Genomic DNA, 14,802 nt, shown 5'->3' with positions numbered 1-14,802 from the left:
TCACAGTTTCTCCACCTCCTGAATCTGTTGCACCTCCTTCACACCCGTGACGACATCCCGGTGAGTCTGGTAAGGTGATGGTAAGGACCTGCTGCCCACGTTATCCCTGATGGTCTTTGTCTCATGAAGCTCCTTCACAGCAGAAGGTCTTGACCTCGTGGATGACTTCTGTAGAACATCTACCTGATGTAACTGTTGGATATAATATCAACATGAGTGTAAGACATGAAAAAACTAAATCTAATGGAACTACATGTTCAAGCGTGCAGTGAAATCAACTAGTCTTTTAACTAACAATTACTTTCAACATCAGCTTATCTGTTGAATATTTTCTCAATCCATTGATTAATTGTTCCATCTAAAAAATGTCAGAAAATAATGAAAAATGGCTTTCATAATTTCATAATTTCCTAAAGCCAAACATGATGTCTGGGGTAATGTCAAATTCATTGTTTAGTCCATCATCCGTAGTTAGCTATCACATAAGAAAGACAGCATATCCTCACAATTGAGAGGCTTGAACTAGAGAATGCTTGTCATATGACAGGATGAAAGGATTAATCAATTTATTGATTTATTGCTTCAGATGTAGAAGCAGCCACATGTCCTGTAAGAAAACAAGTGACATTTTGGTGGCCAAATGGGCAGAACTCCATGTGTCTGGCATGAAAACACACATTTATCTCATTAATAAAATAATAATCCCACTGTTTCCTTTTCATCTCTTCCAAATTGTAACCTTCAGTGTCAAGTGTTTCATCAGGCAAAGGATTCCTTACAATGCAAAGAGGCAGTGCAGAAACAATCAGTAAGTGTGTTTCCACTCACCAGTTTTTAACGTACAAAGTCAATTTGCACATAAAATAAAAAGTAGTGGAAACAAGTTTGATTAGTAAAAAAGCTCTAAATATTGAGAAAAAAAATCAGTGTGTTGATAAAAACAAACTTAGTATATATAGTATAATATATCATGATGAGCACGAAACATGTGACTTAATCGTCCACTGGAGAGACAAAAAATGTCTGTGATGTTCCTCAAATTAATGTAACGAAGAGAAATGCTCACCTGGAAAACCATACTAGACATCCGGGGCCTGTTGACGGTCTGGTTACCCAACACTAAGTTTCCAGGAGTAATCTGGGCGACAGAAAAGATATTTAATGTTAAAGACAGATAGATTAATTAAATAATACAATATCAAATGAAAGCTTTGTATCCAGCTTACATTAAGTTTGGAGACTCACAAGAGACAGATTCAGAAAAAAAGAAATAGTCAGAATCAAAGCAGCAGAGGCAGAGATATGCAGACTTTTAGTTTCTAGTAAGAAACAGCACATACTGCATTTCCCATAATGCAACCAATATAATCTTCTCATTCAGCCTTTTTCTCTTGAACGTCCATGCCTTTTGAATTTAAAGCCCCCAATTTGTAACATAGCCTTTCTGTTTAAAATTACAAATCCAAACCCCCAAACCTCATGAACTCATTAGGGTTTGTTTGGCAGAACTGACAAATTTCCTCCAGAGTGACAGAAGGCATTGTACAGCAACATCCACAGGCTTGGTAGTACTCTTTATGACTCGTAAACTGACCTTTATGTGTGAAATTCGGGCCCTTTAATCTGATTTTAATATGCCATGATACATTTATAGTTGCTGTGGTAAATGATTTGATCTTGTTAAGGCTCCTTGAGGTCCTGCGTCTGTTGCACTTCACACCAGCATCACTTGCAGCAGGGGTTGTGACTCCTTTGACATCCATCCATGGATGTCATGAGTAAAAAAAAAAAAAAAAGAGAAAACGCCAGAGGAAACATGATTCAACTCTGTTTTCTCAAGGAAAAAGACAAGGACAAACAGCTGAATTTGAAATCGATCAAAAACTGGCTCTGTCCATGGGAGCGACGTTCAGTCTCTGGTTACGATTTGATCTTGGCTCAAGTTTTCAGTGAGTGTTGACATCTCAGAGTTGTGAGGAATCCCGAGCCGGCAGCTTACAGCGGGGGTTTCACTGATACAGTATTTACAAGGCATGAGGAAGTGGGAGCGCTGCAACAGACGGCACCGTACACGGCGCTTTCAATTATTTCTCACAGCATTCATGAAAATAGAAGCACAGCAGGGAGTACAGTATGAACAGCAAAACTATAAAAAGACATGGAGCGAAAAGAGAACTCCCAAGCTAAAATAAATGGCGTTGTATGCTGTTGCTGGTTAAGAGCTGAGAATAGTGTATGTCTCCAAAACAGCAGCAACAGGGATGGTGTGGTGGAGAGCAGACAGTCTGAGCAGTGATGGAGCAAAAACCTGAGCATAAATAATCTGAGTTAGGGTTGAAGTTTTGATATGATAGCATCTTAAAAATATATCGTGAGACCGAAGTCTGATAATTAATCAGTTAATGATAATAACGACGTCTGAATCATACACAGATCGCCTGCCTCTCTCTGCAGGGGAAACACTTGATTGACTTACATTAAGTTATAATGTCCTGGTCTGAATGAGTTAAGAGTTTAAACATGTTTCCAAAATCAACTTAATAAAAATAAACACATTCCTGTGAAGCTGCACTGTGGCCCGACGGTGCTTTGAGCTAAATGCTAAGATATAACATGTAAACATGCTCACAAAAAAAAAGCGCTGTATTGCACTGCCTTCCTCACTAGCTTTGTTTCCATCAAACCATCAAGTGTAGCTCTCTATATTCATTAGAAGTAAGTAATGCAAAATAGAAAGTAGAAACAGACATTTTAAGTCAGCATCTAAAATCTCCTTGAATCGACAGAGAATAGGTGAAATGTTTGACCTTCTGATGGTGCCAGAGGACAAGTCAGGGGATCGCCAAAAGTTTTAGGATTCATCCTCTGTGGACCATGAATGTCTGTACAAGACTTAATGGCAATCCATAGACTAGTTGTCATTTTGTATATTTCAGATATTTCAGTCTAAATTTTAGTTAGTGTAACATTTATATTCTGTTCCTTGGATCAGAGTGATGTACATTTTGTGTACTGAGAGATTCAACAACCATATTTAATCTTATTTCAGTTTCTCAGATTGCACTGGAATATGTATCTTTCCACGACATCAGTGTCTTTTTGGAGTGCATTCTCTCCTTTACCATCCAGTGTCACGTCCCCCTGACTGTTTCCCATTTTAGTCTCTCATTTAAGTCATTAATTTGCTTGAACAAGAGATTTTTTGGCATCTAACTTAAGATCAAAGAATTCTTTCTTTATTTCCATGCTTCTGTGATGGCACAGCTTTGGCAGCTGCAGACGTGGCCATATTTTTGGGGCTTCTGGTAAGATAACATATTTGTTTGTCTAATTGCTTGCTATTAATGACGTAACCGTGTTCCCAGATCTCACAAATTAATTTAGTAAGTGTGGTTTATTACCAATAGAGTGACGATCAGAACTACAAAAAACATGAAACCCAAGTGGAAATAATGCAGGAATATACTTCAGAATGAAAGCTTCCAATAGATTTAACATATATTCGTGCAGAGCAATGCACACACACACCTACACCATATCCTGTCTGCCCTCTAAGTCATCATCTGAAACAGATGACAACCAGCTTTTCCTGAAGCTGATCTCTCTCTCCTCCCTTAGATGAGAAGCTGTTAGTGAGGGAGAGGGAGAGAGGCAGAGAGAGGCTCACAGACAGAGATGTTTATTTCCCAGCCCTTCCACTGTCTCTGTGGGACAACCCTCCCCACCCACCAACCAAACCCCCCCTCCGCCCCAACCTAGTGGATCAAACAAAGGACATCATTTGTAGGCCAAGTCTTTTTCTGAGCGTCTCTCTCCTCAGCTCTGCATACCAATCCAATACAGCCCAAGGAAAAAAAGCCGTGGTACATGTGTGTGTGGATGTGTGTGTGCCTGAGCCGGGGGTTGGAAGGTCTGTTTGCCTCTCTGCCAAGCATCGATTTATCCTTTTCTCCAATTTATTTCTCCTCCTTGCCTCTACGATCCATTCAGATCTGCCTCTAGGGGAGGAACTCGGGGTAAAGACGTTGTCAGGCCTCGTCGTTGCCTCCTAACACTGGCTCAAAACTCATCTACAGGCCCGGGGACCATGTACCCCTGCAAGGACATGTCAGGCAATAACATGCACACAAACAGAGCTACCTGTCGTCCAGCGGCACACTTTTGTCAGAGCTGTAATTGGCCTCATAATGCAGCGTAAAGGACACACAGAAGGCTTCAATGATGGTGACGGGATAATGCAGTCTTAGGCCGAAAGAGAATTATATTTGTTTCAGTTGAAACACTGTGCTGAAAGATGATTCAGTAGACAACAAAATGTCCTCTAATTTCAAAGGGGAGTTATACCCTTCTCTTCTTTCCGCAGTATCAACTGTTGGAGAAGCCAGAATGATATTTAATTGTTCCTCATAATCTGGCCTAGACTCAGTGTACGGGCAGATATGATCAGAATAACAATATCTCAAGTCCCCATTCAACTGTCTCTGTCTGTATGACTCTGACATTTTCAGATGTTATTACTCAGACTCAAGGATTTGTATCGTAAAGCCTCGGCGGTGACGACACCATTGAACAGAAATGCTGCATGTGCACAAATCCCATCGCCTAACCCCTACACACACACACACACACACACACACACACACACACACACGCACGCACGCACGGCAAAGCTCTGCGAGCCATTCTTCAGTGTCACAGTGAGCGACGCCTGGCACATCCTTACACCTGAAGTTGATCAATGCAGATATGTCCAGGGGGAAATTGAAATCCATAGGAAATTAGGCGGCACCAGTGATTTATTGGAATAGTAAATCACAGTGTGTGTGATGTGTGAAACGTGTGTCTTCCCGTCCTGTGTACAGTTGTGTACCTTGTGTCTGGCTGGGACGGTGATATCAGCAGCCCGTACCTTCCTGTCTCTCTCCATTTGGAAGACCCACTGAATCAGGTCCCTCTGGTACACCCCCCTGTGTGGGACCGGGTGACGCGACCCCATGGACACAATGCTCTGCAGGGGTACCTCTGAACCAAAAAAATAGGAAACATAGAAATATTGTTAAAAGGTACATTTTGTGCAAATGTTTAAAATGTTGCCACAGACTTTATGGAAATTAGGTCTCTAAATACATTTACTGGGCTGAAGTAATTAAAAAAAATAAAAGAGCAGAAACCAGAAGCAGATCTTTCAGGGTCACCACTGCTGACTTTGATTCCTTGAATTTGTTGGTATTTCCTGAGTTTTTACTATTTTTACAGTCCTAAAAGTTACAATTCATGAAAAAAACCCTGTTTTTGATACCATTAATGATTGGCATTTTTGAGCAGTAGCCATTCAGTCCGCCATTCCTCCATAGGATGTAATCCAGCGTTACTGTTTGATATCATCCTCACTGTTGATTCTCCTTCAGTTTTATCAGAGCTGTAAGAAGTCATAGTAAGTATGGTGACTTAATGCAAACAAAGCATTTCCCTCTGCCGCGGTATGGCTTTTATTGTGAAGCCGTCACTATAAAATGTTTAACTTTTTAATTCTATAGCAAACCACTAAATATAAATATCAAACAGGCATCAAAAGATTGTGGTGAACAAATATTTCAGGACGTGTCCAAAAGAAAAAAAATACAGCCACTTGCAAGTCATTCTAAACTTAAATCTTTAATTATCAGATAAACGGCTTTTCAGTTCCAGCAACGTATAATGTCTTTAGCAAAATTAAATAAAGAAAGACACATTTTGCTGGGTGATACTGTAAAGTGTGATAATGTGGATGTTAAAAAAGGAAAAAAATGACACATGAATGACCTTATGTTTTACCTTAACCATTAAGTTTAAACCCTAAAGTAGCCCATTCAGAAACAGCAGCACCAAAATGTCCCCTGTAATGAGGGTTTTCCTCAACTTACTATGTTTGTGAAGAAATCTGATCTTTAAACTGTGAGACAGATACACTTACAGTACAACAGGAAAATCCAAAATATATATCCAACACTGAGTAGTTGCGTGAGTCTCTTAGAGGAGATTACATTCATGCGTGAATGTTCAGATAAAGATGGTGTGTAGTGTGAACCTCTACTGGAGAATTACCACCCCCCATACACATACTCCCACACTCCCTTCCTCCCTTCCCGTTTTTTTTTTCCAGGTACACTGCTTGTGTTCCAGCTTGTTTTTGTCCTGCTTTAATTGCTTTTTTTTTCAGAGAATAAGAAAAGACAACAACAAGGCAGGAAGGGCTGCAGCTAATGGAGAGGCTGTAATTGTGAATGGAGGCATTCATCTGGAGACGTCGTCCGTGAATTGCGCCGCACAATATGCGGCACCGGGCTGCTCAGATCACCAACCAGTCACCAAACACACACAGATACACACATATAGACACACACACTGAACCCCTTAGATCACTGGTGCTCAGAGGAGGAACGTAATCACACCTCCTTAGAGAGCAAGTCACTGAGGAGGGGAGGACAGAAGGAGGAGAGGAGAAATTACACAAGGAGAGAGGAGGAAAGGGGGTGGAGGAGGAGACGGGCTGGTAAAATTTATGTTTCCTACCATTTGATCTGGGCCATAGAGCCCAGGAGGCAGATCAGATAGAGCCACATGCACACAAACACTCACACAAAGATTTTGATATACAGTAAAAGCAAATAAACACAAATGCATATAAGAAAGCCTGTATGAACATACAGACTTTGACAGACAGGTAGACACACAGGCACATACATCTAAAACTATACATCCTTTTAAGCATTGTGTATATAACTTGCCAGTGCTCCATTTTATGAACCCCATGCTTCCCTCTACCTGCTGAAACAGTAAAACCCACACACACCCTTCAGCCAAACAAACACCATTAAGCCAGAACACACACAGAAACGTGGCTAAAAAAGACACAACAAAGCTTACGTGGCGGTATATATAAAAAAAAAAAAGAAACCTCTCATCTAAGCGAGGCGAGACGAGGCACCTGTCATGCGGCGGCTCCTGCTACTACAGAGAAACATCAGGAAACAACAACTCAATTAAACACACCATCCCTGTTCAATTACTGCCACATAATCACAGCAATTTACCTTCACTTGCTGCAGAGCCACCAAACAAACACACACGGGGGCAGGCACACATACAGAGGCGGCAAAACACGCACAAACACACATCGGACAAGGCTGGATCACAAAAGACACCCGGGCTGGAGCTGTAGCTTCATCCCACACATCATGACTGTAAAGCTCACCGTGTGGTATCTGCTGGCTAACTGACATAAAAGGGAGATGGAGGATGTTGGATGTTGGCAGAAAACAATAAAAGTGGACTGCTTATTCACTGTAACTCAAAAACAATTACTGTTACAAACATGTCCACTACAGTGTAAATGACATCCTAAGGATCAGTTTCTATCTTGTAAATACAGTTGGCTACTTTAGGATGCACATAAGCACATGTGTCTGAAAATTGTCTGAAAACTGAATATTATATTTGCAAGTAGGTAAGTGTGATGTAAAGTCGACAATTCTCGATATTTACACCAAAATCATCAATCGGGTTGCCATTATGTAACAGGCCCGAGCGTTATAGCAAGTGTTTAAAGTACAAGGAAGAGTAACATCATTATTTTCAAGTGTTTTTGATACTGATACATAGATAGACATGTAATAAATTCTACTCCAATGAAGGTTATAATGTTCAGATTTTTAGAGAGGTGTTGATCAAACTGTATGATCATCTACAGTTTGTGGTGCTGCTAAACTGTATTGCAAGAGGCGGACAAATGTCCCTCTAACAACAGTTATGTAGCAGTAAATCTTACCATCATAATGGATGGAATCTGCCTTCATGAAGGTCAGATTTATTGCAGGATCTGTTGTATTAGGCTGCATTAATTTTAGCTGGGTGTGCCTAATAAACTGTCAAATGTATTCCCTTTTTTCTCCAATGAACACTCGGACACAGGGATCACAGACAATCAGTATACGTTATTTACTTTGTAATATCTGCTTCCACTGGGATGTGTATGAGGTCTATAATAATCACAAAGTTGACTATGAACAGAACAGAAATCAGGAAAATCACCCCAGTAAAAACTGCAGATGTAACAATATGATAAATATCTCAGATACTCAGATAGACATTTGGATATTCTCAGGCTCCATGCTAAAATGTACAGTGTTCATGTTAAATGGTCATTTGCATCATATGACCTGAGGCTGTTTTTCATGGTTTGTGTTTGACCCCTTGGTTCACATTGAAATTATTAAAAGTTATTCAAAAGTAGGCTTGTTTCAATGTGACAATACCCAAAAACGCACACATCCAATGTCAGACAGGGTTGAAAATCTGCTGGAAAGTCTCATGACCTTTTGGAAACTCTTTAAATGTTATATTTAAGAATTACTTATGGGTACAATGTCTATGTGATATGCTGGGCAAACACATACTTTGTTCAGGTGTCCACATAGTTTTGGTCGGGGAGTGTATGTGTCTACGTCTGGAAATTGGTCAAATCTACAAGGAATATGATCTAAAAATAACACGATGTCCCATATTCACTTTATCGGATAGAGTTAGATGAGTGTGATCTGTGTGGCATGAATCTAGAGCTAGGACACAGTTAGCTTAGCTTAGCATAACAGCTGGCCTAGTTCTATCCAAGGCTAAAGGAAAGCATCTCTAAAGCTCACTTGATTAATATCTTGCTTGCATTTCATACAAAAACTGTGAGTTGCCCCGCTCGAGTTAATACTAAGGTAAGATCATTTCACTCCGGTTCTAGTTACACACATAGGGTACAGCAGTGAGAGGGGTGTTGATCTCCTCATCTAAGTCTCTGAAAAAAGCTAATTTCCCAAAAGTTGACAGCATTATTCCGACATCATAGCATTATATAGCATTAAATTATCATCATAAAGCATTACATCATAATCATAAAGTCATGTGGGTGTGTTGAGCTTGGGTGTGTGTGTGAGGTTCAAAGCTGGCAAAGTACTACAAAATGATGTCATTGGGGAAAAGAGTGAGGAATAGCAACACTGTAAGAAGAACCTATGAATGAGTAATGTGCGTGTGTGTGCGTGTGTGAGCGTGTGTGTGTGTGTGTGTGGACAGCAGATTGACTAACAGCTTGAACTTGGGTTAGATCCAGGAGCACAGAGAGAGATACATGGATGGATGGAGAGAGAGGGAGAGGAGGAGGAGGAGGAGGGGGGCAACCATTGATTTCTCAACAGAGAGATCAGCATCTTGACAGAAAGAGACGAGAGAGCAACAGAGCAAGACACACACACACACACACACACACACACACACACACACACAGAAACAGATAGAGAGGGTTCCCACTGTGGCCCTCAGGTGAAATTCCATGACTTTTCCCACCTTTTCCAGGTTTCCAGAACTGAGCTGGAGTACTTTCATGCCCTTATAACGTCCGTCCTTCCTTCTGGGCTAGATTTCAGGTTTTAATGCAGATAACGAGTGAAAAAGTTGTAAAACAAATCCATCTGCAAATTTCCCTAACTTAAACAGTACATTTGTTAAGGTCCTTGACATAAGTCCACGATATTCCAGGACCTTTTTCACCACTGGGAACCCCCATTGGCACAGATCAACAGGAAAGTCTGGTTCAATGTCTCTCTCCCAGCATGCCTCTGTAATTCTAACAACCCTAAAACCCCCGATAGGAACACGTAGACTGCTGTGGCTTCGTGCCGGTGTAGCTAACGAGGTGTGTGTGTGTGTGTGTGTGTGTGCATGTGTGTGCAGGTCGTGGGCATCGGGGGAGCTGAGGAGGAGGCTTTGGGATTGGGGAGGGGCAGCCAAGGGTCACGCTGTAATTACACATCACAGTCCCTGTGGTCAGTGGCCCAACTGACTTCTTCTGAGTGCACTGCCTCAGCCAAAGAAGCAGGGATGGCAGGTGGAGGCAGGTGGAGGTGGGCGTTGGAGGTTAGGACATTTTTTGGGTTGCTCTTATGGAAAACTAGGAGTGATGAGTACAGTATATTTTGTGATAGTATATTTTATAGTTAAATTACTTATTTTTATTTTTTTCAACTCTGCTTTTTAATTAACTGATGCACTGATTAATTTGGCTCTCAGTGGATGTTGTTTTCCAGGAGTACACTTACAGCATGTGTCAAACCTCTACAGTAACCCTGTCTCCGTCCTTAAATCAGTCTGTATGAGTTCAAAGTAGTGCGAATGGGTGACACTCTGACATACCGTGCGTGGTCCTGTGTGGGCGGTAGGTGCCGTAGAGGATGAGTGTAACACTGAGCAAGGCTCCGGCTGCCTCCTCGTCAGTCGGCCTCATACAGCTCCTCACTGTGCCTTTGTGGTCAGTCACCTGGAAACAAACACATTAGCAAGGTCATTATTTCACAAAAATACCCTGACTCATGTGAAGAAACTTTCTTCCTGCTTCTGACATTCATAAAACTTCCAGATGTACTCGTTTGGACTGAACTCATAGGCAGAAAGTGGAGAAATAACGAAGATGACAAGACGTTATTACTTGGTTAATGTAGTTGATTATTATACATTGTTCAGTGAACTATCCCTGACAGAAATGTGGTGCTGCCTCAGGTCAAAGACTGTTATTGACCCTCCTAACAGGAAAACACAATGTTGTTTCTTTAGGAAAGCATGAGAGCTGTCCTGACCTGTAAAGAGGTTTCAGGAAACTGATGAAGCGGTGAAATGCGTGCACATACCAGAACCAGAGGGATGTGTTGGAAATATCATACAGCAGTTAGAAAACCCCTGAACACTTAACACCAAGATCAGAACACAGCACACTGTAGTCACTGCGTTAGATTAAGGATCATAACCATAAATGAAACTGAACTTGAGATCACTGGTGTAAAAATTGATACCAGTACAAGCTACGGAAGCTCACAGTGACCAAACAGGACAATCATTTAGCCAAATGATCTACAAAAATTAAACCAAAATATTTAGTTCAAATGTGGAGAGGAGAGATCCAGTGGGAACGGATAAAAAACAAAAAACAGTCCCATGCAGGGCTCTATACTGTGACTGTGGCTGCTACAGCAAACATACATACATTTAGACTTATCAGAGACACTATTATAGCTTATCAATAGTTTTATGCATTCCATGATCTTTTCACAACTTCCACAGTTATTGTGGATCAAAATGTATGTTTAATATTTAATTCATGCATTAATGTCTAAATAACCAATGGGTCTGAACTCCTTATATCTGCCAGAGCATCTGCTCAGCCTGCTTGTGTGTGTGTGTGTGTGTGTGAGTGTGTGTATTCTGTATATAGTATGTGTGTGAGAGTGTATGTGTGAGTGCTCCCAGCAGACCAGAGGCCAGGCATGGCGGCCCCCAGCTGAGCGCTACATTGATTTGTTGTTGGTAAACAAACAACTGGATGCTACAGGTGGATCGATACAGCTCGCATGCCTGCCAGCCTCCCAGCATGCCTTTCTACTGGGTCGACAAGGCTCTCCGAGGAGCTGCGACCCCGCCGTCACTTGGAAGCCTCATGAGTCAAATATTTTGAGTTGCCTGATTGTTTTTAATTGAGCTCAAGTTAATTTTTTTTTACCTACATTTTATTCTCTTGACACAAGGACACATTTCTGGATGGCATGATTTTGCAAACTAACCCACTTTGTCATGTTTGTTGATGGCGTCAGGTAAGAAATAAAGCAGCTGGCATACTACTGACACAATAAAAAAATAACTATGTTTAACTAGAGTGGAATAAAATGTGTGAGAGCTACAAGGAGAGACAAAACCAGGGGATAAAGGACAAAAGACAAACAAAGAAAATGGAAAGATTAGCAGAGGCAGTGGAACTGAGGGGAGAGGGGAAGGATTTAAAAGCCAGAGAGAGAAAGTACAGGGAGAAAGAAAAGAGAGGTGGGGGGGATTAGTGACGGTCGAGAGATGGCAGGATATCGAAACGGGTGAGTGTCAGGAAGAGGAAAGTGAGACCCAGCGTTAGGATGAGCCTGAGAGGAGGCAGAAGTTCAGAAAGAGATAGTGATACAGAGGGAGGCAAACAGGAAGGAAAGAGATGGGACAAAGATAATTGGAGCCAATAAGAAGAGAACATAATCAAGAAAGACATTAGCAGTTGTACAGGACACAAACAGACGAAGACTCATAAAAAAAGAAAACTTTAACAAAGGGATATATGGCTTGGCACTTGTTAGGAGGTGAAACTGAGATGACATTGTGATGTTAGAGACAATGCCAATAAAGCTCTTTTGAATCTAAAATATGTCTCTCATATGTCCAAAGTGTCAGAAAAATGGGGCAACTGTCAATGTGAATGAAAATGATAAGAGATGCAAGGTTTAAGCTGAAATTATGTCTCGCTCTGCACATCAACTTTTGTTTATTCTGCCAACATTGTATAATACATCACTTCCTGGGACAGACTCACCTATTTACCTTCATGGCTTTTTACCGAATAGTTTTGAATTTTCTCAACGAATCTTATTCCTTTCAAATTTCTGATCAAATCTATTTAGGTTTAACTTTCTACAGTTTTACATAAGACACATTATAAAGAACTTAATGTAAAAACTTAAACTCAAAGAAGAAAACATGATCATTTTTAATTTTGCTGACATTGTAAAAGATTATTAATTACATCCTTAAACATTCTGAGGTAAATACTTTACATTGTAGTTTATAGAAATTTGACTCCATTTACTACTTATTAGAAATCAGCTGATACGTGTTAACTTGACATCTTGATAACAGCATTTATATCTCTGCAATGCAGCTGTCAATAACTGATATTTTGTTCTGATATTCCATCGATACTTACATGATAAACAACACTGACAAACTTTTTCGTGTTTTCACTAAAATTTCATTATTGTTATTGAGGAAAAGCATATGGACCATCATGGTTTCCAGTGAAACTGCCAGACAAGACAGACACAACACCTATTTATGTTGAAGTCTAAATAAATCAGCATTATTCATTCAGCACCTCAGGCTGCAATTGTACTGGGTGACAATCAGGGGTTAAAATGTGGAAAAAGGAAGTTACTAGAAAAGCGTAGAGTGCAGTTTACTTTAATGGATTAAAAAGAAGCTTCAAAATAAAGCCCTAAAAAGGAACCTGTGAGTGTTGGCTGTGTGGAGTGGGAGGCAGAGTCAGATGGGAGGGGAGGAGGAGTCTTGCTGCGTCTACATATGTAAAGCAGCAGGGAAGCAGCAGTGTGTCAGACTGAGGCTCTGGCCCAACCTGAGCTCCTCGCTACTCCCTCCAACACATCAATCATCCAAAACAGGGCCATCATGGCCACACTGCATGCTGAGAGACACGCATACTCAAGCACGCACACACTACAGCCTGCTTAAACACAAACAACTACTCACACAGTGTTGCATGAACACAGTCGTTTAAATTGTATTCGCACGCATACACACACACACACACACAAATGCACAAAAATGTAGTAAATTGCAAACACATGCATATACACTCACAGGTAAAACTTATAGATGCATACACATAATCTCTGCGCACACACACACACACACACACACACACACACACACAGACGCAATTACAGGACTGAACAATCTGAAACATATACAGTCAAACACATACACAAGAACGCAGTGAATAAGTGCACATTAGTAAATGGCACATACAAACATCTACAGTGCAAACTATACACACACACACACACACACACACACACACGCAGGAGCACACATACACAGAGTCACACTCTTCCTCCCAGTCTCACACAAAGCATGCAGACAAACAGAAATAGGTATCCTGTGCCCACAGGGTGCCCTCGCCCCCGACCATCTGTGACGGGTGCCAACACACAGTGGGTGATATTTACATGGAGACCCACCCCCCTCCACACACACACACACACACACACACACACACACACACACACACACACACACACACACACACACACACACACACACACACACACACACACACACACACACACACACACACACACACACACACACACACACACACACGTGCAAACACACACACAAAGAAAGAAATACCCACAAAGGGCCGCATGGATCGCTTGATCTCCCAAAACTCATTAAACATGCAGATATATGCAAATATATGCACCTCTAGAAATCCACCTTGGGCCAGAGTGAGTGAGTGTGTTTGTGTGTGTGTTTGTGGCTGAAAGTACACATTTGTGAGTGTGTGTTTGTGAGTTTGTTTCCACTGTAGCAACTACCGAGGCTTTGGCAGTGTGTCTGCCAAACCTGATGCTGTGTGTAGTTACTGTATACGCTGTTACAGTAAGTGTGGAGATGTTTTTACTCTTGTTTTTCCAGAGTTGAGCCGTACATTTTCCTTTTTATGAGCAATACATCAAATTATATTATTACTTTTCACAATAATAAAAGTGCCTTTACAAATCCAGACTAACATTCCCATTTAAAATATCATATTAAGGGCTGTGAGATCTGAGTTCCACTTCCATTTTCTTACTTCTAGTTATCTCCATTTCAGCTTGGATTAGAAATAGTGGTCAAAGCTGTGTAAGCTCTACTCCCACTTGCAATTAGTAAATCATAAGTTAGTATATCCGCACTAACACCCACTGCACCTGCACTACAGTACAAGTGTAGAGCATAACAACCAGTTAATGGAATAAATTATGTGTTTACATGGCCTAAAAGAAATAAAACACTGTCTTTTTTCCTGAAAATTAAACTAATTACTATCATTGTAATGGGTCTATTGAGTTCTTATTAGATATTTAGTCATTTGAGTGATTAACTTTATTGTACAGGTACCTTTGAGTCAGTCAA

The 14,802-nt window shown here is 40.9% G+C and overlaps 1 protein-coding gene across 1 annotated transcript in view; it reads right to left on the bottom strand.

Moving 5' to 3' along the window:
- LOC139204796 (proprotein convertase subtilisin/kexin type 4-like) overlaps positions 1–14,802 on the bottom strand; it is a 150,145-nt gene continuing 135,343 nt past the window's right edge. The window contains exons 16-19 of the mRNA XM_070834796.1: positions 10,219–10,342; positions 4,871–5,022; positions 1,067–1,138; positions 1–192 (exon numbers count right to left, since the gene is read on the bottom strand). Of these exons, the coding sequence (XP_070690897.1) occupies positions 1–192; positions 1,067–1,138; positions 4,871–5,022; positions 10,219–10,342 (540 nt within the window). The remainder of the gene's footprint in view (positions 193–1,066; positions 1,139–4,870; positions 5,023–10,218; positions 10,343–14,802) is intronic.

The sequence above is a fragment of the Pempheris klunzingeri genome, chromosome 8, assembly GCF_042242105.1.
Source record: "Pempheris klunzingeri isolate RE-2024b chromosome 8, fPemKlu1.hap1, whole genome shotgun sequence".
In the NCBI taxonomy this organism is placed as follows: domain Eukaryota; kingdom Metazoa; phylum Chordata; class Actinopteri; order Acropomatiformes; family Pempheridae; genus Pempheris; species Pempheris klunzingeri.
The sequence above is the reverse complement of the archived record's forward strand: the minus strand, read 5'-3'. Positions and strand labels throughout refer to the sequence as shown.